The sequence below is a fragment of the Morus notabilis genome, unplaced genomic scaffold (assembly GCF_000414095.1).
Source record: "Morus notabilis unplaced genomic scaffold, ASM41409v2 Scaffold223, whole genome shotgun sequence".
NCBI classification, from domain to species: Eukaryota; Viridiplantae; Streptophyta; class Magnoliopsida; order Rosales; family Moraceae; genus Morus; species Morus notabilis.
In genome coordinates this window covers 160,859-187,710 of record NW_010366650.1, presented here as the reverse complement: position 1 = coordinate 187,710, position 26,852 = coordinate 160,859, and the positions used below count along the sequence as shown (strand labels likewise).

Here is a 26,852-nt window from a genome sequence, read left to right as displayed (position 1 = left end):
CTTGCAAACAAGGTTAGGCTTAGTAGGATCAATAAAGCCACGGGGCTGGTCCATATAGACATCCTCATGAATGGAACGCATTATGTACATCCAACTACCGAATTAGCCAAAACTATAAGATAACGCCAAGGTGAGAACCACTCTAATAGTACAAGGCTTTACCACAGGACTAAGGTCTCAAAGTAGTCCAAGCCTGCAGTTTGGTGGTACCCTTTGGCTACTAGCCGAGCTTTAAATCTCTCTAATGTACCATCAGCCTTAAGTTTTAATTTGTAGACCCATCGGCAGCCAATGACAGTGTGCTTAGCAGGGGGAGGAACAAGAATCCATGTATTATTTCTTTTTGGTGCATCAAATTCTGCCTGTTTATAAGTGGTTGGTTCAAATAGAGCAGTGGTCTTAGAGGCTGCAAAAATCTTTGCTCTTGCTCTAGTGACCATGGGGTATATATTTGTCTCTCAAGGTTCATGATGGACACAAACTCCTGGTATTCCGGAGACAAAGTCAGGTGATGGATGTGCAATTGGTGCGGGAGAGTGAGAAGAGTAGACATTAGATGTGGAAGAAGAAGAATTTGAAGTAGAAGAAGAAATGGAGGAAGGAGTGTGAGTATTAGAATGAAGTGGTGTAGTACTCGGAGTGACAGGAGTAGGAAAAAACCCACGTGAAAGAGAAGAAGGTGGAGATTCAGGTTGTTGCGGAATGTGGGAAGATGGTGTAAAGGGCTGGACACTAATAGAAGAAACAGGAAGTGATGGAGAGGAGGTCGTAGGGTGAGTAAGAGAGTGAAAAGGAAAATTGTGTTTATTAAAGATAACATGTCTAGAGATATAGATTTTGCCATTACAAGGATTTAGACACATATACCCTTTATGTTGGAACTATAACGTATGAAAACACACTCAGGTTTTGAGATTTGTGGAGAAAGGAAAGAAAACTCAGAGGAGGATTTTGGGAATGAGATAAATTTTGACCTTGTTCAGTTCGTTGATTCAAGTTTTTAATTTGAGTTGAGGTGTGACTTTATGTGAGAGCTTTTAACTGTAGTAAAAAAAATTAAAAGTAACTTTTTATGAGAGTTTTTCACTGTAGCAAAATTAAAATTGAAAACTCGAATCGGTAAAATAAATAAGGTCATGGTTATTCCCATTAATTTCAAAATTGTGTATTGGAGAAGCTTTATACAAGGAATAATCTGCTAAGTAACTATACAGCTGTCAAAACTCTATATTTTATATTTTTAGTGTACAAAAGGAATGAAATATATATATCGGCTTCTTGTAGAAATGGGAGAGTGAGATGGGCCTGGGCTAATCTTCTATTCTAACACCTAGAATACATTTCATATTCTATCCTAATATTTTATTAATTAAGGGTCCGTTCATTTCGTTGATTCGAGTTTATAATTCGAGTTGAGATGTGATTTTATGTGAGAATTTTTTACTGTAGCAAAAAGTTAGATGTGATTATTTGTGAGAGCTTTTTACTGTAGTAAAACTCGAATTCTAAACTCAAATCGGTGAAGTGAACGGGGCCTAATAACATAAATAATGAGATGATGAAGAACGATGATTATTTTTATAATTTTCTCGAGAGAGAGAGAGAAAAAAAAAGGCTTCATGTTTATAAGGAATTGTGTTATAGAGAGCCCAAAATATAAAAGGCAAGAAAAACTAAAAAACTATCATATATAATTAGCAATTGCGTATACATTGTCTCTGCTCTTCCCTTTCTTCTCTTAATTGGGAAGATATGATTCCTCGGACTTGGTTGGGAGTTGGGAGAGACAGAAATAACGTCAATTTCCATAATTAAAATGCAGCTAGAGTTTAAAATTAATGTGCACACGCAAACTTTGGTACTTAAAATATGCAAACGATATTTTTGTTTCTCTGAGGTACACAAACTATTATATCGGCAAATAGTTTTCGTTTTATACAATAATATAAATTATGAAACCCCAAAACCCTGATGCTCATATATTACGGCCGGTTTCAAACGTACATAATCCTCAAGACCTCAAACCATAGTCCTCTATACTTATATCCATAAGAAACAGTTAACATGTCCTTATAGCGGCGGGAAGATTTTGATAAATTAAATTTACAAATCCGAAACAGCATGCTCTCATGCAAAGATACTCTTTTTCCACCATAATATCACTAAAAAGTGTAAAAACCCTCCCTGTCACAAGTTGGTTAGAGTAAGTTAATTGTTTTTCTTTTTTTTTAGGGAAGTTAATAGTTTTTCAAAACATTAGATACACTATTAGTTTTACATTAAAAGGGAATGGTGATTACTTTATTGTTTTAGAAACAATGGCCTCCTTTCAAAAACAAAACAAAAAAACAAAACAAAAACAAAAAAGCAAAATAATGGCAACGACAATGTTAGGTCTTGATTTTTAATTATTATAAATTAATTGCAAAACTCAGCAATCTGATTTATAACCAAAATTTATTTATGTTGGACCAGTTTTTTCTTTTTTCTTTTTTTCCCTATTGATGATTACTAATTATTTCAGTAACTTCTTTTTTTTTCGAGTTATAAATCTTAATATTTGGATAAAGGTTTATACCTTTTTCTAAAAGGGAGCGTAAAGGAGAACAAAAATTAACATGGTAAAAGAAATGAAACAATATTTCACATGCATTATTCAATATGCATGTAATGATGAAATTAAGAGACAAGTCTAACCTCTTTACAGCACATACCATACTCAAAGAATCTCCAGGCAACGATGAAAAATCTTATGGTGACAATCCTCGTATTGTTGTGGAAAATGCCTGCAACTAATATGGGCTCTCTTATCACATACTTCTACTTTTAGTAGCCGAAATGGTTGCCACTTTTCACTAATTAATCTTTTTGGTTTGTTTTGTGGGGATTCCTGCAATTGAAACGGCTGGAATTCTTCACCAATTTTGGAGCCGTGGGTAAGTAGAGATGAAGAAGATATTTGGGAGATGGAAATGAAGAGTTATTTGGAGGGAAATCAATGTGCTTAACAGCTTGGATCACGAGCATACTTGATATGATTGTCACCAAAATAATTCCTCTTAACTCGCTCCTAGACATGGTTTCTAGCTCTGTTTTTGCGCAGAGCTATGATTGAGATTTAGCATTTATCTACAGAATTTGTTTCAAAGTAGATTTATATATACGTATACATAGCGTATCTATTATATACGTCACATCAAAAACAAATAAGCTTACAGAGGTATATTTGTGCAGATCAGACAAACAAGCCTAAAAGATTTTCTCAAGGAGAGAGAGAGAGAGATGGAGATAGAATTTTTTTATAAAAAAAGGAAAGAAAACTACTGGCAGTGCTACTTAGTACTTGCTCCATTTGTTTGAAATGAGAACGCGTTACATTGCTTTTTGGTTCTAGTTGAGACAGTTACAGAGGACGTCAACGTTCATTGAGAACTGTAAGAGATAAATATACTTCAAAAAATAATTGATAATTTAGTTTCCAATTAGTTTTTTTGAAAAGTTCAACCTTCATAATGACTATCTCCAATCACAATGATTTGTATTGCTCAATCAGATGAGAAGCATGGAGCCGTGATGTAGGGACCACAGTGCAACCCAAACTCTGCAGATAAGATATCTGGTCATCAACACCAAAAAAACAGCATTAGTCTCTCGACCATTACAGAACCGCATACGGCACAATATTTCTATGCATTAAAGAATTAATGTCCAAATACTTCTATGCATTCACTTAACTGGAAGCACAAATTTCTCTCATCAGTAATACAATAGTAATAAATATAAGGGAATTTCTCTGGTGCTTTCTTTTTTGCGAACACCGGTGTTCTCTCCTTATCAACTGTCGGATCTGTAGTACTTTTTCAATTTGATTTGACTTTTGACTAGATTTAATACAAACTGACGGCTGATAGGCAGAGAACACCAGAGAAAGTCCCTAAAAATAACAATAAAAAGACTATATGAAGAACTTATTTATCTTTGAAAAAGACTATATTCAACCATATCCAAGTTAAAACTACTATAATTTGTAAAAGTAGTAAGACAATGATCACAACTATAGACCCCTTACATTAAGGTTACTAAGTACAAACCAGAGAAAAAGTTAGACATGACTACAGAAACCAATAAATGCTATTCGTAAAGGTAAGTTCGGAACAGAACGCCAATAAGCAAAGAAAAAATTTGAAGCAAAACTCGATTAGGAAGCTGACAGATTCTATAAGCTATGAAAGGAAAGAAGTTTAGTAGTAATTACATAACTCGAGAATTCCTACGTAAAATAATGCATGTAGAAATTACTCAATTGGTATAAGAAAATCCTCCTAATACGTCGCTGAAAAATATAACAAAACAAAAGAATATCTGAAGGGCAATTCCATCCATCAATGAAGAACCTACTAAATCAATTATCATCACCTGTTTGGCTGTTGGTGCTGATAAACCCATTGAGTTCTCAATCCTTAATTTCTGGAAATGCTCCTGTGGGAAAGAATTGAGCGTGGACTACTTAGAAAGCAAGCAAACATAACTTCTGGAGCAAAATTCGTTGAAATCAGAAAGTGGACCATATAGCTTTCTATCCACATAATTTAAACAAAGATCAAATATATGCGCATGACAAACTCTTCTTTGGGAAGAGTTGGCAACAGCCAACAAGTAAGAATAGCTTTCCAAGTGCCTATAAACTTAAAAATACCTTAACTAATTATGAATATTTTTCAAAATTATAAGCCACTCAATATAGGAAAATCTAATCTAATGCTCGGTAGAATCTGAAACTCGTTTTTGGAAAATTCTACAGGTGCTAGAACTAGCAGAAAGCGTGAACAAATCAAATACTTTCACAAATATTAGCAAAGTATGATGAAACAGACCTGCTTTTCCCGCATTAAATGGGCACGCTTTTCAGCAGGGATTTTTTCCCATCTTAAAACCTGTAAGAGATTTTACATGAATAAACAGTTGGAATAGAAAAGTATTAAATTAAACACATATTGGCTATAGCTAAAAATTCATTGTAATTATACTTAGCGTCACAATATGATTAGTAACTGTCTACTAAAATATCTGTCATACCTAAAGTTGGATTCTTTATTGTCATATTTCAGATAACAAGCGTCTACAAATCCAAACAAACAATTACAAATATACTTACATACTCCGCAAATTGAAATGCATCCTCGCATTTAAGGCGCAACTTCAACGTGCGTAAAACGTCCTGAGAAGTAACAAAGGCGTCATGATATGGAGAAGACGTAACTAAAAACTGAACATACGAACTTTGACGTGAAATCTTCTACTATGTTTCGGGTACAAAAATACAAGTGAATTTAATAAGACCTTTTTTTCTCAAGTAAAGTGTAAGTCTTGGCACCAAACCGGAGAAGGGCATAGAACCTCGAAAGGTTACTTAGGACCCAGAGATTTATTCAACTGTCGGGACTCAGAACAATGTTTCACAAAGACGCGCCTCCAGGCTAGTAAAGGACCCCCGAACAAGGAAACCACCATCTTATAAACGACAATAACCTTAACACTCACCTAGATACATCCACGTCTAAAAACGACAACTAAAATGTTACGGAAAAAAAAGAAACTAGTTTATATAAACAACATATCCTACCAAATGACCAACAGTTACATTTGAAAAATGCCAATAGAGCAGATAAACGACAAAACTTAAACAAACGACAGAAATTAGTAAAAACGATAATAACGTACAAAGCTAAGCCAACCTAAACATCGTAGAAAACGACAATTAACGAAAACAACAATGATTGTAAAATGACGAGCAACTTTACAAACGGCGACAATCTACAAAAGATTAAACATTTGAAAAGGAGTTAACGACGCCTTTCCTACAAATTACAATAAATCAGAAACGGCAACAACAAACGAAATCTCAGAAACGGCAACAACAAACAAAATCTCAGAAACGACAATAACCTCATAACGACCACAGCTATAAAAAGCAACATCCACTTCTAAAAACAACAACAAACCAGAACCGGAGTATATAAACCGGCCGTCTCCTATTCAACAAGCGGTAGCACCTTTCGAAAAATGACAACATAGCCAAAAAAAGGACGAGAAATTGGAGACACGACAGCGATTTTGGGGAAAAATTAACATGCAAGATAACAACTTAGGACGACAATAAAATGAAAACGACAGTGATTGCAACAAACGACAATTTTATAGAAAACGACAAGAAAATGAAGAACGCTCACCTTATAAAAAGACTATGCCTAAACCAACTGCAAAATACAGCTTTTGATTTTGACAACTATTTAGAAACTGCCAACAAATTATCAAAAAAAAAAAAAAAAAAAAAAAAAAAAAAAAAAAAAAAAAAAAAAAAAAAAGAAACTGCCAACATCAAATAAACTAAATCAATTCAGAAAACGACAAAAAAGCGACGGGTTTATAAAAAGATTTTAACTTATAAAGACAGCAAGATAAAACGACATCCTTGCATACAGTAAAAAAGACTTAATAAAGCAACAATTTAGAAAAAACGACAACTTTTAGAACGGAAGCAGTTTACAAAAAGATTATATTCTAAAAGCATTTGGAAAAGGACAGGCTTTGCTGCATGTTACGACTAAGAAACCGCAACCAAAAAAAGTTCTTAAAAACGACAGTAGCCCAAAAACGACATAAATACTGAAAAATCAGCATATACGACAAACATACACTCAGGAAAACGACCATGTATAAGGTAAACAACTAAATCTTAACTGTTGTACGACCTTTTGTTTGTTGTTCTTGACTCGTAGGCGCTCATCAATTACAAAGCCAACCTGTAATTTATAGAAGAAAAGATTGAAGTGGTCAAAAGAACGAAGCATCATATAAATGGGACCTATTTCAACATCAAGAACAAAACTTCACCTTATCAAGCAATCTCTTAGGATCTTGAAATGCTTGTTTCTTAGCCCACTTATGAAATACATGGGATACAATTGATCTCTCTTCAACATTGAATCTGTATTGATAAAGACGTTTTTTTAATTTTTTTTTTAAGTAAAAAGATCATCTTGATATTAACTATAAACAAATGTGTAAAAGCTACTATAACATTCTTCAATCCATCAGACTTTCGGAATACCTTTTCAAGAAACTATTTCCATTGCTTTCTTCCATGGATTCTACGTCCTCGATTTGACCATCATTCACTTTGTTTTGGACAAAGCCATCTGGAATTCTATCTGCTTCAGAACTTTGCATTCGACTAGGTTGATCAACTCTAATCTTGCTTGCACCTTTTACACAGTCATGATCCTTTTCTTGTAGCTCTATGCTTAGTTCACCCTACAAAAACAATCCCAAGAATTCACAGTAAAAAACAGGAATGATATAAATTCTAACCTATGGCACCCAGCTCAAGTTTCTGGCCCTAGTAATACAAGGATATAGGAATAAGAAAAGGACACACACCTGAACCTCACAAAGATGTTCTGGAATTTCTTTGAGAAATCGTGAAGGTCGAAGTATCTAAGAGAGACCATCTTCAGTCGCACAGCAACAATAGTAGAATATATCATAATGTAGGACACTTATTCAAGTCATAAATACCTGAAAATTGGAGTCCATTGAAACATACAGAATAAAGAGCACCTTCCGGGCACGTGTCATTGCAACATAAAACAAGCGACGTTCCTCCTGCAACATTTCAATAAGAAAGGAGTTTGAATATGACATTTAAATAACTCTTTGCAGGAGATAGATATAGAATGAACATTTCTCTAAACAAACTCACCTCAACTGAGGACCCGTTTTCCTTTGCCACGCCATTGAATTCATGCAGCAAAGGAATCTCAGATTCGTTTGCCTGTAATTGACGATACATAAATACAGGGCATAATTAAATCAATCAAAATGTATATCTTTCATGTATGACAACATACCTTAACTATGAAAACAATGTCCCATTCCAAACCTTTTGACTGCATGGTTAAAACAAGATATGAGATACTCAAGTAGGTAAATTGGTTAAGCCAAAGAATGCCAATATTACACTTAAAATATCTAAACAGAAGAAACGAAAATAACCTGATGGATGGTAGTCAACGTGATCGAATTTTCATTATTCTCTCTTCGGGAACGAAAGTTTTCTCTCTCCCGCTCAAATATATGGTCTATAAAAGCTCCGAGTAAGTTGAGACAGCCGTTTTCTTTCACTTCTTCTTTTGCCCCTTCTGCCGCAACAGATTTGGTTGATATGAATTCAGACACATCATCTAGAAGGTACTGAAGAACCTGCACTCATAGAAAATAACATTACAACGATAGATGCAACAAGATTAAGGTTTTTTTTTTTTTTTTTTTTTAAAAAAGCAAATTTGAAACTTTAAGGCGTGGGAAAAAAGAAGCCCTCATAATTTGGCATAAAACTATATATTAATTTTACAAATTAGGAACTTAGTTCTAATTTTTTATTTTAGTTTTGAAAGAAAAACTCTAATAAGACTATTTTATCATAATGTTCAATCAACTTGGACTTGTCTCGCTTCTCGTTTATATGTCCGAATAAGTATATTTCTGAGAGAAACCTATTTAAAATGTTATGACTGAACAGACAAAGGTCTAAGATTTTTAGGTTCCAAACTCACGGATCTGATGTCGTTCTCTTCATTCAGATATTTTCCTCCATCCACATCAATGACTGCCCGCTGCTCAAGGAGGTATCTCTGAAAAATCAGTGAATTGTCAAAACTCGATAGAATAAACATCAAGGCAAAGACAAATACTTTGCACTTACAAAATATTAATCAAGGAAAGAGTAAATAAGACAAACCTGAGGTACCAAGTTTGCCACTGAGATAATGACAGCTGAAATTGATTGTTCCTGTAGCATTAATATAAGCAAGATTGCTAAAGAATTTCGTGGATATAACAAGAAAAAATAAATTCTAACAAGCAATAACTCTGAAAGAGTCGAGAAAAACATATCCAGGTTTAAACTTAATCTCTAGAGATACACAAGGATTGAGAGGCCACATGGATATACATGTTAAAAAAATTATGCTCTGAGAAAGACGCTTCCTTTCACTTATTCTTGCTAGGAAGGGTTCTACGTTCTCAATTAAAATCCAAAACCAACGCTTGGTGCCATTAAGAAACATCAAGTTTATAGCTCTTAATAGCCCATTTGTTTCATATACTCAAACTCAAATCATTAATTCTATTACAGTGTCTACCTCTCACAAAAAAATTAAATTTTAAATGTCAAAATCAAGAATCATGGTTTGAGTGTACCTTCCAAACGAGCCCTAAGTCAAAAAAGCTTACCCTGTGAACTAGCTTTGAAATCATCTCTAGCATTGACAGCACCTTGCGCCCTTGGGTGAGTTGGCTTCTATTATCATGCAAGAACCATAATCAGTATACAAAAAAATAGATTAAAAAAAAGGATCTTATAGATACCAAAACAAAACAAAATGAATACACGTTGGCTACTGCAATATAATTGATAATACATTTAACTACAATTTGGGTAGCACTGCTTCACAGTGTAATTGGTTAACTTTGTTATGATGAATAAACCGAAAGACATCTACATGGACAATAATCAAAAGAACATTTTGTCATACATAACCTTTTAAAGGTACCGGAAATTTTTGCACTGAAGATGTCGCAAGCGGCTGAAATGAAGCTGCATTTTCTAACTGTAGAAATCTTGTCAATATGCTCAATTACCTGAGAGACAGATTTATATATCTTAGCATGACATTAGATGTATATCTATGGTACACGAGTGAAACCAAACTTATAAAAGAGAGAGAAAGAGAGAGAGAGAACAAATTTCACACAACCTCAAAACTAACAATAGTATTACTAACAACAACAAAAAAAACTGAACTAGTACCCTCTTCTTTTCCTCTTTCTCAAAAGGAAGAAGAGCCTTGAAAACTCGACGATACGGTCCATCGTCACAACTTGGCAATGCAATTCTAAGCATAGAAATAATGGCTCTGACTACCTATCAGAAAAGCGATACATGAGCAAAAAATAAGTAAGCTAGCTTCAGGGGCACGCACGGAACATAGAATCAAAGATATGAAGGAAGAAAGAACACTACTCTAATGAAGAGAATAAATAAAAAGGAAGCACCTTTTTTCTATAAAATGCCACACCATGAGTGTTAAATGGTATTTTCCTTTCTCGGAAGGCTGTTTGGAAGACTTTCCCTGATACCTGTTGTGCAGGGGAAAAAATAAAGTTGAATATCTTAGCAAGTATCTAAAAATTTATGTCATTCATGTTGTTCCGGTTAATGCTACAACAAGCAAGCTCGACCTGCCGCCGGTAAAGAATTGCTATCTTCCCATAGGAGCACTTTGCAGCTGAACTAATAGCAGCAGTTTCAAGAATCTTGTCAATAACAAAAGCACACTGCACATCCTCACTGTGACATTCTTTGATGATAATCTGTGTCAAGGACAACAGTTGTAGAAGTATCAGTTACTGATAACAATAGAGAAAATCGCGTGAACGTTTGTACTTTGCTCATAAGAAGATAAAAAACCTTTGATCCAATTGAATTATCGGTGTCAACATTCTTTAATCGACATCGCTTCATATTATTTTGTATGACAGAAGATGCAGCTTCAACTATAAAGCGAGTGGACCGATAGTTTTTGTTTAGTCTGACCTGCATCACAGAGGAATGTGAAATATTCAAAACTCTACTCTATTAAAAAGTTTTAAAAAATAAATAAATAAATCAAATCAACATTAAGAAATATCCAATCTAATAAGTTTACGATTTAGGAGTATATTGTGTATTCAAGCCTGAATAAACATTATTGAGAGTGACAGACCAGTAACATATTGAGAGTGACAGACCAGTAACTCCAGTTAGTTAGACAGTTAGTCTAGTGTTGCATGTGTAAAAACATAATTACTTGTTAGTAATACCAATTCATCATATCCTCTCACAAATGATCTTTTAATCTTTCTTTCCTCTCTGAGTTAGGACATAAAAGCAGCAGTTAAGGACAAAGCAAACCTCTTTGTAAGTTGGAAAATCCTTGCGAAATGAATCAAATCCAGAAATATCAGCTCCATTGAAACTGAAAATGGACTGCAGGGACATATTGACTAATCAACTTTAAAATAACTTGAAAGCACAATCGAAATGACCGAAACAGCCACTATGGAAAAACTCGTAATTAGTTGATACGATTCCTTACGTAGAACTTAAATAACAGAAATCATACCTGGTCGTCATCACCAACAATAGTTATGCGGTTATGGGATGCAAGAACTTTCAGAAGACTGTATTGCATGGCACTTGTGTCTTGAAACTCATCAATTACTATGGCTTTCCAGGTATCCTGGCTCTCCTTGAAGACTTATTATTCAAAGAAGAAAACAACAGTCAAAATTTAACCGAGGGTTCACCAATTAAATGATAATCAAAGGAAATAAACCTTCAGAATGTTCGGTAAGCAGCTTCACAGAACAGCTAATTAAGTCGTGGTAGTCCAATGCATTACAAGTTCTCAAGATATCATTGTAGTTTTCAAGAATCGCAGACTGTTTCAGTGGCATAGTTAACAACAATCCCAAGAAAGAATAAAAGCAAAAGTACCAGAAAAAATATATATGAAACAAATAGGTATCAGCTTACTCCGGATTCATCACCCATTTTACTGCAGTCTGCAGGAATATTCCCAGAGGCTTTAGCCTGAAACATAATTGCTGGATTGGGATAAGAGATACACGTAAACCTGAAGTTACCTCATCAATAAGCAATAAGACCACATTAAAGAGAAACAAGTATAGAATCCTAACTCCTAAGACCATGTATTTTTAGCTAAAACAAGGCCTTAATCTATCCGATGGTATAATTCAAATAAATGTACAAAATATGATCAACTAACCAGCAAAAGCCAAAACAAATAAATAAATAAATAAATAACAAATCTGATAAATTACTAACCCGAGTCACAAACTGCTGCCATTTCTTTGACATATCCTTAAAATACTGTGGGGAAGTTATACCATTAGACTCTTCACCAAACACCCGAGAGTCAAGCTTGTTATTACTCCTTCCATTTTCAAATAACCTCACTGCCTCTATGACTGCTCTTCTCTGCTGTTCATGTCCATATATTAAGAACTCTGATGTCCGCCCAAGTCTAGAATATAATCCATAGTGGAAGGTTGGTAAACAAAGTGACAGAAAATAAGAAGAAAAAACCCATGTGCAACGCTGGTAAACATTAAATATGTAGCATACTTTTCTGCATGCAATCGACAAAGCTGCAAGGAAAATGAATGAAACGTGCTGATTGTGAGCTCTTTAGCAATAGCTTTCCCAGCCACCTTTCCTATACGCTCTCTCATCTCAGAAGCTGCCGCCGTAGTAAAAGTCATAGCCAGAATATTTGACGGGCTAATGTTCTGAAACGTTTCAAACAATAAAAAAGAGATCCCAAGTTCCCAACTTATACATATAAGTCTGTGTGTGTGTGTGAATATATAACAGCTCAAAATTCTTCAAAAGAAATAATGGCAATACCTCATGAAGCAGCATGAGAACTCTTCCTACCATTGTTGAAGTCTGACATTGCAATGAAAAATCAAAATTAAGACTAAAACACAAATAAAAGTGAAACCAAAAACAAAAAAAAGTAAAACAGACCGAAACAGATAAAGAAAGAGAAGACCTTTCCACTTCCTGGGCCAGCAACAATCATCAGAGGCCTGGAAATATGACAACAAGCAGCTTCACGTTGCCTGTCATTTAGAGAAAGCGTGTATTTGGAAAACTCTTCAGGCATTTTCCCAATTGTTATACCCTGTGAATTATCCAAATCCTCGGTTCTACATTCCACATCGTTTCCAAGTCCCAGTATGCCTCCACTTGGCAAAGTCTCTGAACTGCTAAAAAGAACATCATCGCCATTACAATTATTACGTTGACCTTCAACACTGGAGTTGCTACTTGGCGCAGGCCTTTCTGCTTTTTCCATGGATTTCTGCGCACACAAAGCATCGATTTCTTCGAAAATGGACTCGTCAAAATCATCATCGTCATCTATAGTGCTAGGAACTGCGAAAGAACCGGATAGTCTAGAATGTTCCGGATGCTTGATAGGGGTTTTAAAGGAATCCAATACACGTCCATTCTCTACAGGAACATCTGCAATCCGATCACCACTAAGGCTCTTGCAGAATTGTTCACGGCCTAACGGAGAATTGTACCTAGTAGTAAATGGAGACAGCGTATTCAACGGAATCTCCGAAAGAGGAACTCTCTTTACTCCCGAAACCCTAGCTGGAGTCTCGATTCCATTTTCATCGGGAACTCTGCAGCCACAAAATCATCAAATAAAATTAAAAACAAAAACGATAAATGAGATATTTGTATTCCTCCAATCAGATACTGAAACCCTTAAAATTCCATGAAAGAAGTGACTGATGATATCGGAAGATGAATCTTGATTGAGCGAGAGTTAAGAAAGGAGGAGTTTTTACTTGTTGAGGAGGAAGGGAGAGGGGCCAGACGAAACGACGTCGTCGCGAGGGCGTTTGCGAGCGAGAAGGGCCTTGGCAGCTCTGAAATTGAGGGAAATGCGGGCTCTTTGCTCCGCCGTGATCTCGCCGGTGAGCATTTGAGGCGTGATTTGGTGATTCTGTTCCGGCGACATTTTCGGAGAGGAAAAGAGCTTTCCCTACCCTACTCATGACCGGGAAATCTGGTTCTTCCCTCGCAAGTTTGAAGCGCCGCAACATTTAAAATAAGGGAAATATGAAAAGGTTAATAAAGTATATAGGTTAATTTTTAGTTATAGAAATTAATAAGTTATAACTTGTTAAATTATAGTTTATAATTAAATAAATTGTGGATAAATTTATCAAGTTATAATTTATAGCCAGACAAGTTATGGACAATTATGGATAATAATTTGTCAAGTTATGATTTATAACCAGACTAGTTATGAACGAAAACAGAAATTTGGCCTATTTATTTAACTTATGTAAACTATTGACATATTAATTTTAATTCATCTCAAGCCTTGACTTATTTTCCTTTTTTTTTTCTTAAAATAATGGGCCTTTGGGAGGGCTTTCCCTCTAAATAGGGCCCAACTCAGTCTCTGACCCGACTCGTGTCACCAAAGGAAAAGAAGAAACAAATACTTTTTAAAGGGTATTTATTTACACAATTAAAGTTATATTGTTACAGTTTTTTTTTTACATAAATTTAAATTTAATTTTTTTGTTACAATATTTTTCTCTCACATACACAATTCAAGTCGTAAAATGAACACACTATAAAAGTGCATGAGTCGAAATTTCTACCTCTTACACTTAATTAATAATCTTTTTAGTTAAATAACTATACTAGTAAAAATGTATTAATCAATGAGGGATAAAAATTCAGATTTATGCACTCTTAATGGTAAATTCTGCAATTTTCTCTAAAAGAAAATTAGGTTTATAATTCGGATTTTTGCACGTTTTATTTACCTTTGAAGAAAAGGTGACCCCCTAGAATGCATGGGTGTTAAATTTTCATCTTTTAATTTTAATTAATAACCTTTAGTCAAAAACTATATTAGTTAAAAAGGTATTAATCAATAATAAGGATAAAAATCTTAAAACAATATATTCAAATTGTGAGTTCACTAATTTTCTCTTACGTGCAACTTGTTCATTTGTGTGGTAGTAGAGGGAAAAAAATAAAAATATAAAACAAACTTGTTCATTTGGGTTGCATAAATTTAAAACTCCATTATTCATAAAATTAAATTAGTGTTTTTCAAAATTTCTCCAACTTCTATGTGCCAAAAAAAAGTACTAAATAAAAAGGCCAAGATAATTATACGGTATCATTTCGAATTATCTCCTATAAAACAAAAGAGATAACGCAACATATGAAATGTCAACTAAAGCTTCAAGGTTACCTCCAGTACATCACTGGACTTCCAATCCTAAAACTTCCTCTTCTTACCAGTTTCATCATGGGTTTTCTCAGTGGTGGTAATAGTGTGTGGTGTTATGGCGCTCCATTTGGACAAATCGGACTAGTGTTGGTAGTTGGCTGTCCATTACTTGAACTGCACGACACTTTCATCGTATGTTAGTTGAGTGCTTGGAGTTTTGTTTTCACTTCATGTTTTTATTTAAAAAATATATATTATTTTTTTCATGCGCAATGGTGTTGTATTATGGTGTCAATAGTGATAGCGCGTGAGGGGCCAAATGCTTTTATTTGGCAACACCTCTTCGACTTCACCGTGTTGTCTTGAAAGTCCCTCAACGGTTCCTTCATCAGCTTTTCCTCCGAAGGCTTTTGACAACAATACTCGGCATTTATCTTTTCGTTTTCATGTATGTTTGGGTTCATAATAATTGTGGCTTTCTCACATTTTGTTCATGTGTTTGTTTTGTTTCCTAGAATTAATTTTTTATTTTCAATCCACTTATTTGTGTCTTAACAAGGTTTTGTTGGTCTTAGTGCTATGGACCTCTCGATTGTGATGAATCAAATTTATTCATTTATTGAAGAAATTTTATCGAATAGTCATGTGTGTGCTCGATTTTTAGTGTACCTCATTAAGTATATGCTTTTAAAACACGGTATACACATTTTTTCTTTAAGCGTTTATAGAGGTGTCAAAAGGGTTGTGCCAGGCCAACGCAACCCTTCTGACCCCTGGCCTATGATGGGCTTGCACGGCCCTCTAAAATACATGGTTGGGGCTAGGTTTGAGGACAAACCCTCAGGCCTAGCCTTGACCTTTGTCATTTAGGGCCGAGGCCAATAGGGCCTTCATATGGGCCGGTAGTAGGCCGGCCTAGTGACCCATTTTAAAATTTAATTTTTTATATTTTTAGATTTAATGACAAAAAAATAAATAATATCATATGCCATAAAAAGACATAATTTTATTAAAATAATACGAATAATTACAATAAAATGATTGCCGCGAAGGAAAAAGAATAAAGTTCATATAAAATATAGAGATAATTAAATTACACTATGATCGAATTATTTCACAGGTCTGGGTCGTGCCTGAACCCTTTACGGGCTAGTATCGTGCCCGTGTTGCGGGCTTCATAAATGAGACCCAACTCTAGCTCTTCTAGCGTGCCGGACCAACTCAGCCGCAACAATACATGGTTGAGCCAGACTAAATCTTGTAACGTAGTATCTGACCAAATTAACACCTCTACATTTTACTAGAAAATGATGTTTGTATTTCCTTAATTTGAAATAGGTCATCTCAATTTATTTATTTATTTTTTTTTTAAAAAAAGTGACGAAAAATGATAAAGTCCAAAGGTAAAGTGGCAAAATAGTTCAAGGGTAGAGTAGCACGAAGAACAAAGTTAAAGGGTGAAAAGAGTAATCTAATAAAAGTGAAAAAGTAAAATTAAGAAAATGACTTTTTAATTTTAATTTTATTTATTCTCAATTTATTCCATGAAAAACAAATGGTACAAAATGTCATGGCATGTCACAGTATCATATGTGATACTAGACTATCTCTAATATAAATATTAAGACTAATTATATATTTAATATAAAAAATATAATATATTATGTTATTTTTATTTTTATTTTAATGCATAATACTATTTAAAATGTTAATTTTTTTTCATAATCATTAAACTTTAAAAGTTATAAACGTAAACTTTTATTTTAAAAAAATTAAAAAATTCAAAAGTTACAATAATTATATAAAAGTGAACATTTCAACCAATATTAATTAAATATTAAATTTTTTATATGTGAGAAATTTATTAAAATATGTCAATCCTTTACCTCTTTGAGGTGATTCATCAACCAACATAGTAGGGATTAACATCAAGTGAGTTGGGTGAGTTTTTGAGATTTTTTAACCAGCCTAATAAAGTTTAAGTGTGTTGATTCAATTTTAACCCAACAAATCAACCCAAAGTTTAAAATGAGCATAAATAATTAAAATTTAAATGGATTGATTAGGTTGAACATAATAAAAAAATAAATCAAACTAATTATTCAATCCAAAATAAAAAATATAAAAAACTAACTTTCACCATAATATTAATCTTATAAAACTTCAAAATTATCTCATAAATTATAAACCAATATAAAAATATAATATATGCAAAACAAATTAAAATATATAAGTATAAACCAACAAATAAACAATAATAAAAACATGAAACAAAATAAATTATCAAATAATTAATAAAATATAAGACAAATATTATATATTATGAGATAGAAAGATATTTATTTATATATATAATTTATTGAGTGAGTTCCAGTTAAATTAAATTAAGAAAGCCCACTAATTAATAGTTGTGTGTGTGGGTTGATCTTTTAATCGGCTGGTCAGTTTCGAGTTCTAATGAGTTGGGTAGAGTTAATTAATTGAGGGACCGTTTAGTTCACTGATTTAAATTTTTAATTCGAGTTGAGATGTGATTTTATGTAAAAACTTTTTACTGTAACAAAAAAATTAGATGTGATTGTTTGTGAAAACTTTTTACTGTAACAAAACTCGAATCAACAAAATGAACGGAACCTAAGTTCGTGAGGTTGTTGAGTTTTTTTTTTTTTTTTTCACTCCTACAACAGAGATTTCCCGTATCAAAACCTAACGGAAGACCTCATTTCAACCCTTCTATAAGCTTTCCGGATCACAGAAGAATGAGCCAGGAAGAAAAGGTGGAGTTATTGCTCATTGGTGGCTTGTGCTGTGAAAGTGTTTGGAGAGCTCCGAACAAAAGGATGCATGAAGTTCTGTCCGTAGTTTCAGAGCATCTTACGAGAAATAAATAAAGAATCCATTCATTTTATAAATTTCAATTTAAAATTTAAAATTTGTTACACCTACAATCACATATAATTTTTCCTTCTCAACTCAAACTAGACCAAGTCCCCAACCACAATGAGAGAACCGTCGTATGTTTTTTATCAGTTGATTGTATAGTTCCGTTAAACATCATATGCTTTCCTTCTATTCTCAATTGTTGATTCCGATCAGTACAATTTCACTTTCTACATAAACTTAGCACTTTCCCCTTTTTTTAATCTGTTTGATATAATTCCATATTGCAAATTTGTAAGTTTGCTCATGTCACAGGCCAAACAAGAATAAAACTGGTTCTAGTAGTTGCTCCAAAAACATCCATAAATAAATATCATCATCAGAATGGAATGTTCTTCTCATCCACAGCAAGTAAATGCTGTGTAGGAAGGTGTCCTAAGATTTTTTCCGAATTTCATCATATGATGATGTACAGTGCAATAAAATGCGAAACAAAATAATTAAAAAAAATTTGTAATGTAAAGCAATGATCTAAATTTAAAAAACCATCTTTGGTTGTTGTACCAGAAAAAAATCAACTAACTATGCAATTTAAAACATAACTTTCAGTACCAAAAACCATTGTACATTGAAATGCACAAGAATATCAATTAAAAAACCAACAAAGATTAATACCAACATCGAAAAGATCGTAATTACGCAACACAAGCAGATTCAGAGGCAAATCATTTGGCATCAATCGATACAGTTGTATCTCAGATCAAGTGTTGGATTATATATATTGCTTCATCCCCATCAGCGAACCCAAAATCAAAATTCTCAAGTAATAACAAACGAAAAAAAAAACATAAAACAAATACACTTTGTAAAAGCTAAAAACCAGAATTGGGAAATTATGAGTTTACTCAGTGGTGGCAATTTAAGGTTTTAGGTTCGATTCTGCCAGCGATTTTCCTCAACCTTAATCAGAAGAGGGAGCTTAAATATCATCATCGCAATCATCATATTTCCCACAATCCAAGCAAATAAAAAAATCAAATAGAAATTAAATTAATTGAAAAAAATATTGAGAAACACTAAAAAAGAAGAAAACAAACAAGAAAAAAAATGAGGAGAAAGAGAGAGATCGCTCAGTTCAGCGGGGTTGTCGACACGCAAAGTTCTCAGTGAAGAGAAGCCTGCATTCCGGTCTGTTGAGCTTGAATTTTATGGAGTCATCACTGCGATCTCTCGGTCTCTCTCCACTTTTTAATGGATAACAGAGAGAAAGAAGAGAAGCTGAAGAAACAACGACAAAAAGAAATTGGAGGAGAGAAATGGAGGCTAAACCCTAGAATCCTATATATGTCATTTTGTGGGGCTTCTCTAAGACCAAATCGTCGGCCACGGATTTATAGCAAACGATGCTAGGGTTTTCTCAATTCGGGCACCCAAAAAGACTACTGGTAGGATTCGGGTATTCGTATAACCCGGCCCAGACCGGCCCAATATGCCGCGAAATGATGGAAATTAGTGAGAGGGGAAAAATTAGCAACAAAATATTTCAACCCAAAATAGAAAGAAAAAAAAAAAAAAAAAAAGAAACACAGTAAAAAATCTACTTCTGTTTCTTGAAAGGCCTCAGATCAATAGTCGTTTACATTTACCCAAAAGCGGATAATCAAGCAATGTAGGCAAAATATGGTTGAATCATCAGTGGCCTATGATGCGCCTAAAATGGAAAAGAAAAAAAAAATGTATGCAAACTTTTAAGAGCAGAAATATTACTATAGAATGGACAAGGAAAAATGTGCCAAAAAGAAGAAGAAGCGACAGATAGATTGATAAGCTAGGGAATTGACCAACCCAATCGTTGGGTCTGCTAAGCTTTTGAGATCGTCCTCTATTATATAAGACGAGGTGAGGCCTTTCAGGGAGGGAAAATAAAAAGTAAAAGCGCGAAATTGCGAAACAGGTACGGATTCGCGCCGATTTTTTTCTTTTTTTTTTTTTCCTCTTCTTTTAAAGGAATTTTTAAGGGGTAATCTAATAACGACATAGTATCTGTAATCTTTATGATGTCGTTTTCTGATAATGAGTCAAAAAACTTCCTCCAAAAAAGAAGTATGGTTTTTGTTCTGATGAAGTATTCCGTTCACTTCGCTGATTCGAGTTTGTAATTCGAGTTGAGATGTGATTTTATGTGAGAGTTTTTTACTGTAAGAAAAAAATTAGATGTGATTGTTTGTGAGAGTTTTTTACTGTAGCAAAACTCGAATTGATGAAGTGAACGGGGCATAAATTTATTACAACGTGTCTTTTATCCTGATCAAACGAGACAGGAATAAGTTGGAAAAAACAAACGGCAAGTTGTTTATATGAATACGATGCTTATTTTCACCTATAGACAAGTAAAATAATATATTACTTATAAGTGATTTTTTTTTTGAGAAAAATTTATTAGTGAAAATTGATACTATGAGAACGAAGCACGAGTAATTGAGTTTGGGAAACATAAAAAAAAAAAAAAATGATTTTCACTTTAATCCTACTATAATTAGCAAAAATTAACGTGTAATTTAACCCTAAGTATTTAAGTTGGACGTCGAGGGAAATTACGGACACAATTAAAAGATACCTTGAAAGACATATGCAAAATATAACGCTTTCGTTCATTTCACTGATTTGAGTTTTTAGTTTTAAGTTTTTACAGTAAAAAACTCTCAGAAAATATCACATTTAACTTTTTCTGTTATAATAAAAAATTCTCAAAAAATATCACATCTCAATTCGAATTGAAAACTCGAATTTACAAAGTGACCACGTCCATTTGTCTCTTGATGCAAAACACGCATTTCTCCAAAAACAACAGTGACTGGAAACCATAAGAAATTGTTCATTCTAGTTGGTGATATATGCTTGGAACTTTCGTGGAAACTTGGAAAAACTTCTTTTTCTTTAAATTCTTAGATTTTGGCAAGAAGAGGGGAAAAAAATCTTAAGTAAGCAGATATTGTCCTTGTAAATATCAAAATTATCCAAAAAATATATATATGAATTTTTCGTTAGGTTCCAACTTCCAACCAGGCCACCTCCACTAAAATTCTCTCCCAATTTTCAAATACAATAATACGAAGAAAAAGAAATTCCGATCACTACGGTGGCGCCACGTGGCAATCCGCCATTTCCCTCCAATATTATAACTTCTTTGACACGGTGCCACACGCACTAAGACAAAGCCCCCCTTTCTCTCTCTTGTCCCCTCTCTCTCTCTCTCTCTCTCTCTATCCGTCTCTCTCTTCTCTTTCCCATTCACCGAACTCACACAGAGACGCAGAGAGTTGCAGAAGAACAGGAGCTCTCTGTTTCTTTTTCGGAATCAGCGCGAGAGCTCTGCTTTTGGAGCGAGATGATTTGTCTCGGTCGAGCCTTGGCGCTCTCCGGTCCGATTAATCGAGTGCATCTCTGCAATTTCCCTTGTCCGAGCTCCCGATTCGGCGACGCCAAGCCTAAACTGAGCTTGAAATGGCGATCCATGGCGTCCGAGCCGGAGTCATCATCTTTCGCTCTCTCAATGGACGCCGAACCCGCCGATAAAAACGCCGCCGGGTACTCTCTCTGTTGATTACATGTCTGTGTGCTTGGTTGTTGAGAATTTGGATGAGAACGAGACTTTTAAATGTTTGAACTTTTCTCTTTTAGGGTATATATGAAAAGATTATTCAATATTATTCGGTGACCTAAAGTTGTTTTTCGTAGATTTATGTTGTTGTTAATTAATTTTGTTGTTGCAATAAACTGGAGGCGGTTCGATTTGCGGGGTCCTTTGTTGATGAGCAATGTTCTTGGAGAAGTTTGAAGAGAAAAATAAATAAGCATTTGATTGTTTTATGCTGATACAAAATGGGCATAAAAGTTTATCGAAAGGAAAAATGGGATAAATTTCTCAAGAATAGAAGATATAGTTGTTGATATTATTTTCAACAGCACCTTCTGATGACTACATGACAATCCTGTTACTAGTTTGAAGTTTTTAATATTGATACTGGGAAAACATGTAGTTCTTTATTTGTCATGATAGATGAGATTAAGGATGGAAAATGATGCCTTCACATGGGATGATTACAAACTCAGGTTTTGTATCATTGAGGGACCTGATACAGTGCAAGACTTTGCCAATATGGAACTGCAAGAAATTCAGGATAATATCCGAAGTCGCCGGAATAAAATCTTTTTGCACATGGAGGAGGTAGGCAAGTGAGACCATTTTCTCTATCAGCACTTTTACTTTGATGCTTTTTTAAAGAAGTGAAAATAATGAAAATGGGAAAAGTCGTCTACTGCTTTGGTTGTGATTGCTATTAGGCTCTGTTTTGCATTTTTTTTACGAAACATAGTATAGAATGCCACTTTTCTTCTAATTACTATTAAAATCCGTTTTCTCATTCATATACGGCATTTCAATAGGAAACAACATTTCCATGACATAACTTGTTGAAAAAAAAAATCAATCTCAATTATGCAGAATTGTTTGAAATACAAGATAACTCTATTGAAGATGCGAAGTTCTGTTAAGACTTACAGTTACATGGAAATTCTAGAATATCACTCGACCCACTATTTATTCTCTTTTCATACTTTTACTTGTGTGCATCACTTTGGGTGATTTTTATTTTTGAAATCAGTTCTATTGTCAAAAAGTTTCTTTAATCAGCATACCTCTAATTGCCAGTAGAGTTTTCATAGTGGCTGAACTGTTTTGTATATGAATAATTATTAAGTTTATGCCCTTAGATATAAACTTATCGCAAGCTTAGGAAAACGAAATAAGTATATTTTTCCATATTTAATCATTGAGGTAACATCTTATAATCTCTGATACCTGAAAAATTGTAGGTTCGCAGGCTGAGGATACAGCAAAGAATTAAAAGTGCCGAGCTCGGAGTTTCAAAGGATGAGCGAGAAAATGAACTTCCTAATTTTCCATCGTTCATCCCCTTCTTGCCTCCCTTAGTAAGTTTCCTTTGTATAAAGTAGTATTCTTGTGGTCCTTGTTTCAGTAATCCATCCATTTCATGTAGTTAGCCTGTTTTACCTGCATTATCGATTCCACCTTGACCATGGAAACAAGAACAAAAGTTCGCAATTTTTTGCTTCAATTAGTTGATCACGCGGTGAATAATGTTTGTATGTCGTTTGCAGAGTCCAGCAAACCTAAAACAGTATTATGCTACTTGCTTTTCTCTGATTGCTGGGTTTATGCTTTTTGGTGGCCTTCTTGCTCCCTCTGTAAGTTATCTGCAATATATTACTTCTGCTAATGAGTCTTAAAGATTATGTTGACGGGGTTGGTGATAACAATTTTGGAGAATAGGAGAAAATAGAAATGTATTAAGTCGGTGACTTGGTCTTGTTGTATTTGTATCTCAGTTGGAGCTTAAACTGGGACTAGGAGGCACATCGTATGCTGATTTTATACGAAGTATGCATCTGCCTATGCAATTGAGGTATAGCTTGTCTCTTTATCCTATTCTCTTCAAATGTCTCTATCTGTCATTACCTTGCCAAGATGTTCATGATTCCTGTTCCGAGAATAGTTATGCCATTTTGCTCTTCTCTACTACTTCAAGAATCACTACTACATCCTGTGTTTAATTAATCAAATGTTAAGATACAGTATTAACAAATTAGGGAGATGGGATGGTTCAAAATGTATGATTATGTAGAACTTACTAGTATCTCCTTCCCTTTAAGCAGTAATAATATAACATATCTTCATATATTGTTGCCTATCTCCATATGAAACTACTAATGGTGTTTGTTCGATATCATGTCTGGTCTCATTTATTTACCCATTGTCCTGTCAAAGTGCAGTCAGGTTGATCCCATTGTAGCGTCATTCTCTGGAGGAGCAGTTGGGGTAATTTCAGCATTAATGATTGTTGAAATAAACAATGTGAAACAGCAGGAGCATAAAAGATGCAAATACTGTCTTGGAACTGGTATAATTTTTGAATGATGTCCCATATGCCAACTTTTTTTTTTTTAATGAACATATGCTGACTTCTGGCTCAAGGTTTTACTGAGGATCTGGGATCTAGGGTAAAGATAGTTCTTTTTGCTATATACCTTCTATGTAGGATGTCATGGTTTTCCAGTTCCACCCTGAATGCATATTTTTTGACACGGACCTTGGTTTTAGAAAATAAACAACATTTAATTTCGTTATCCTATTTGAGATTTCAATTATAGAATAGTGTTCAGAGTTGGGTGTATTTCTCACTCTTATATTTTATGCAGGGTATCTTGCTTGTGCTCGTTGTTCAAATACAGGAGCCATTGTCCTTATTGAACCGGTGTCCTCAGTTAATGGTGAAAATCAGCCTCTGTCAACGCCTAGAACGGAAAGATGTTCCAACTGCTCAGGATCTGGAAAGGTTGAACATCTAAAATGCGATTTTACTAGCTATTCTAAGTTCCTCTTTCTGCCATCACAGATCAACAAGTTCCTTTTTTACCCTTTATGGGTAACTTTCCCTAATGCCCTGTCTCTGGTTTGGCAGGTTATGTGCCCAACATGCCTCTGTACTGGAATGGCAATGGCAAGTGAGCACGACCCTCGGTTTGATCCCTTTGATTAGAGGTGCACCATCATACACATCTCTATACTCATACATGTAGAAAAAATCCAATTTATGCGGCATACTGGTCTCCATGGCATAACGAAGAAGTTCTGTACAAATTATCAGTTCCAATATCATGGCTGAATCCAAATTGCACTAAATTGTAGAATTGCTGCAGCCTACCCAAAGGTCTCACCTGGCTTCTGAGAGTCTTGTTACGGTGTGATATGGCTGCAGGTTGTTGGCACTTCATTAGGACATGATAGCACTACATCTGTACTATTTTCCTGGACCAAGTAATTTAACATCTTATGTAGCAATGCTTGACGAACCAATCGGCAGGCATGCCCTCGGGCTTTCCTTGGCAAACATTGTTTATGGATAATAATAGTAGTATGGTTTTTGGCTAAGAGAATTTATTCTGTAACCTGTTCCTTTACGACTTTATCCCACCCACCACCCCCAAAATTCATCTGCCGCAATCTTTGTTTCTTGTAACATAGAGAAATAGTAGCAGAAAGGCTTTTCTTCATGATTTCATTGTCATTTTTCCCCCTCAAAAATAACAAGAGAAACTAGCAAACTGTTTGATAAACTATTAACATTAGTATTCAACAGAATAGGACTTGTAAAGCATGATTATGGAAGTAATTAGCCAAAGAGGCAACTAGAATACAATTTTTTCATGTTTCTGAAAATTTACATATCTTGTATGATTTTTTACCAATTCTACACTTGATACCGCTGAATTTACTGGTAAAAATGCTTTGTTTTTGTGAGCCCCCAACAGCTAATCTCCGTTCTGCTTGAACCGCACTCTTCAAGGAATTGCTAATGTCCCCCAATGCCCATACTAAAGATATATGAGGGCGTGGATCCTGCAATGAACATCCAATATTGTGCACCGGTATTTAGAAAGAACAATATTAACCCATAATTATTTTGCTGGTGTTCTCTCACAAAAATTTAATTTCAACTTTTTTTGTTACAATGTTTTTTCTTACATAAATTTTACTTTTTAAATTAAGTTCTCAATTCAAAAGAGCGACACGAAGAGGGTCTTAAGTGTTCCATTTTATGAAGGAACGACTAAGGACAAGTCTAACCTCGTAAAACTCAGGTAAATTGTGAAGCTTATAGACCTCATTGACGGCTTGAATCTGCTTAGTAACCTGCAATTTACGCATCCACATAATATTTATATCAGCTAACAAAGTAATGGTAGATTTTTCTTGAAAGTGATTCGCTAACTAAACTGCTTCTAGAGACTATACATACCTCGGCTAAACCCTTTGCAGTGACTTCCATAGACAGAAAAGTGCGTGTACCATCATCATTAACAAAAACTTCCCACTTGTTAAAATCAATCCAATACCTGAGTCGAATACTGTAATGGGTCATGCATACTTCACCTATAGCATTATATTCTCAATGACAAAAGCTGAGATGAAAAGAAAAATGTACAATAAAAAAATGGAATGTACTATGTTGAAACAAATGTTAGCCACTAAATGATGAAAAGAAACAACTTTAACAATAAAATAGAAGTTGTCCGCTATAGCAGAAAATTTTTCCAACAGCTCATGCCTCATATTACTTTTTCTATTCATCACCCAACAACTCGGGTTATTTTCTTTTCGTGATTCAACGGCGAAGATTGAGCTGCATAGAAGTTTCAGAGAGCCGCATAGTGCGTCCCAATTTTCAAAGTTATCGAACGAGTGATCTTACCGCCCCTGAAACTGAAGCTTCTGACGGAGCATTGTCACCAGAGAGTCAATCTGGTGAGCTCGGATCGGGACAGTTCTGCCTAAGCTTATGTGGAATTTCCTTCCCAAAGCAACCTGCTCAAGCTTGTCATCATCTTTGCAAAGAGCGTCAAGTGGGACATCAACGTCGACCACGTAAAGACCAGGCACAAGACGAGCAACTCTCTTCAAGAACAAAACCATATCTTTCTTTGGCGCAGATGGTATATTTACTATAACCACATTGTTTAGAACTTAGAAGAGTACAACAACAACAACAAGTGTAAATTCATAAGAAATGGAAGTACAAAATTGAGCATTGAAAATTTACCCACCTGGGATATAGACATGTAAAGCATAGTTCCCTTCAACGTGAGGAAAACTCCTAACTCTGCTGGGCTGCCCGCTGGGAGAATAATCCAGAGACCCTTCACAGTCAAAACGTCAAACACTTGGTGGGCATAACTGAAGAGCTGTATATACCTTATACTATATAAACAGCTATAAAAACTGATTTCCATTTGAGCTCAAAAATTGTAAAGATAACAGATGAAATATGTGAGAATTAGTGGTTACCGAGGGAGTTGGGCGGGTTAAGGAGCGAGAGAGGAGGTGGAGGAAGAGGAAGAGGAGACGATTCCTGGGAAATAGTCGGCGGAGAAAACTGAGTTGGGGACTCGGAGTCTGAGTCGCCGCCATAAGAAGCTATCAAGGCCTCC

The 26,852-nt window shown here is 34.7% G+C and overlaps 3 protein-coding genes and 5 non-coding genes across 9 annotated transcripts in view; 1 reads left to right on the top strand and 7 right to left on the bottom strand.

Moving 5' to 3' along the window:
• Nucleotides 1-3,221: 3,221 nt before the first annotated feature.
• Nucleotides 3,222-13,724, bottom strand: LOC21400106 (ATP-dependent DNA helicase SRS2-like protein At4g25120). The gene is made up of 29 exons (XM_024173945.1): nt 13,492-13,724; nt 12,681-13,323; nt 12,533-12,574; nt 12,251-12,414; nt 11,951-12,149; nt 11,639-11,695; nt 11,439-11,544; nt 11,226-11,359; nt 11,015-11,089; nt 10,532-10,657; nt 10,303-10,434; nt 10,117-10,200; nt 9,872-9,985; nt 9,602-9,702; nt 9,295-9,361; nt 8,801-8,851; nt 8,616-8,693; nt 8,056-8,262; nt 7,911-7,949; nt 7,763-7,834; nt 7,579-7,665; nt 7,441-7,497; nt 7,112-7,314; nt 6,895-6,988; nt 6,753-6,803; nt 5,156-5,218; nt 4,875-4,934; nt 4,417-4,479; nt 3,222-3,616 (listed from the first exon to the last, which is right to left on the bottom strand). Exons 1-29 carry the CDS (start codon nt 13,662-13,664, stop codon nt 3,527-3,529), a joined length of 3,432 nt encoding a protein of 1,143 aa, XP_024029713.1. The 5' UTR covers nt 13,665-13,724; the 3' UTR covers nt 3,222-3,526.
• A 4,431-nt stretch (nt 13,725-18,155) lies between these two features.
• On the bottom strand, nt 18,156-18,252 carry LOC112094045. The gene has a single exon (XR_002903328.1). It is a non-coding gene; the product is annotated as a small nucleolar RNA snoR31/Z110/Z27 (small nucleolar RNA).
• A 239-nt stretch (nt 18,253-18,491) lies between these two features.
• On the bottom strand, nt 18,492-18,582 carry LOC112094042. Its single transcript, XR_002903325.1, has one exon. It is a non-coding gene; the product is annotated as a small nucleolar RNA snoR31 (small nucleolar RNA).
• Nucleotides 18,583-18,684: 102 nt separating this feature from the next.
• On the bottom strand, nt 18,685-18,786 carry LOC112094041. The gene has a single exon (XR_002903324.1). It is a non-coding gene; the product is annotated as a small nucleolar RNA R30/Z108 (small nucleolar RNA).
• Nucleotides 18,787-18,907: 121 nt separating this feature from the next.
• Nucleotides 18,908-19,011, bottom strand: LOC112094046. Its single transcript, XR_002903329.1, has one exon. It is a non-coding gene; the product is annotated as a small nucleolar RNA Z107/R87 (small nucleolar RNA).
• A 385-nt stretch (nt 19,012-19,396) lies between these two features.
• Nucleotides 19,397-19,487, bottom strand: LOC112094044. Its single transcript, XR_002903327.1, has one exon. It is a non-coding gene; the product is annotated as a small nucleolar RNA SNORD34 (small nucleolar RNA).
• A 1,519-nt stretch (nt 19,488-21,006) lies between these two features.
• On the top strand, nt 21,007-24,880 carry LOC21400104 (protein ORANGE-GREEN, chloroplastic). 2 transcript variants are annotated; one of them, XM_024173936.1, is made up of 9 exons: nt 21,007-21,371; nt 21,897-22,011; nt 22,659-22,775; nt 22,965-23,051; nt 23,193-23,269; nt 23,637-23,764; nt 24,063-24,199; nt 24,326-24,405; nt 24,553-24,880. In XM_024173936.1, the coding sequence occupies exons 1-8, from the start codon at nt 21,172-21,174 to the stop codon at nt 24,401-24,403; spliced, it is 939 nt and encodes a 312-aa protein (XP_024029704.1). In that variant the 5' UTR covers nt 21,007-21,171; the 3' UTR covers nt 24,404-24,405; nt 24,553-24,880. The 2 variants fall into 2 exon arrangements, with proteins under 2 accessions (XP_024029704.1, XP_010109143.1); XM_010110841.2 differs by having other exon boundaries at nt 24,326-24,872.
• Nucleotides 24,881-25,004: 124 nt separating this feature from the next.
• LOC21400103 (U6 snRNA phosphodiesterase) overlaps nt 25,005-26,852 on the bottom strand; it is a 12,149-nt gene continuing 10,301 nt past the window's right edge. Inside the window, exons 2-7 of the mRNA XM_024173960.1 lie at nt 26,710-26,838; nt 26,469-26,561; nt 26,117-26,366; nt 25,664-25,760; nt 25,492-25,557; nt 25,005-25,263 (exon numbers count right to left, since the gene is read on the bottom strand). Of these exons, the coding sequence (XP_024029728.1) occupies nt 25,069-25,263; nt 25,492-25,557; nt 25,664-25,760; nt 26,117-26,366; nt 26,469-26,561; nt 26,710-26,838 (830 nt within the window). The 3' untranslated portion in view covers nt 25,005-25,068. The remainder of the gene's footprint in view (nt 25,264-25,491; nt 25,558-25,663; nt 25,761-26,116; nt 26,367-26,468; nt 26,562-26,709; nt 26,839-26,852) is intronic.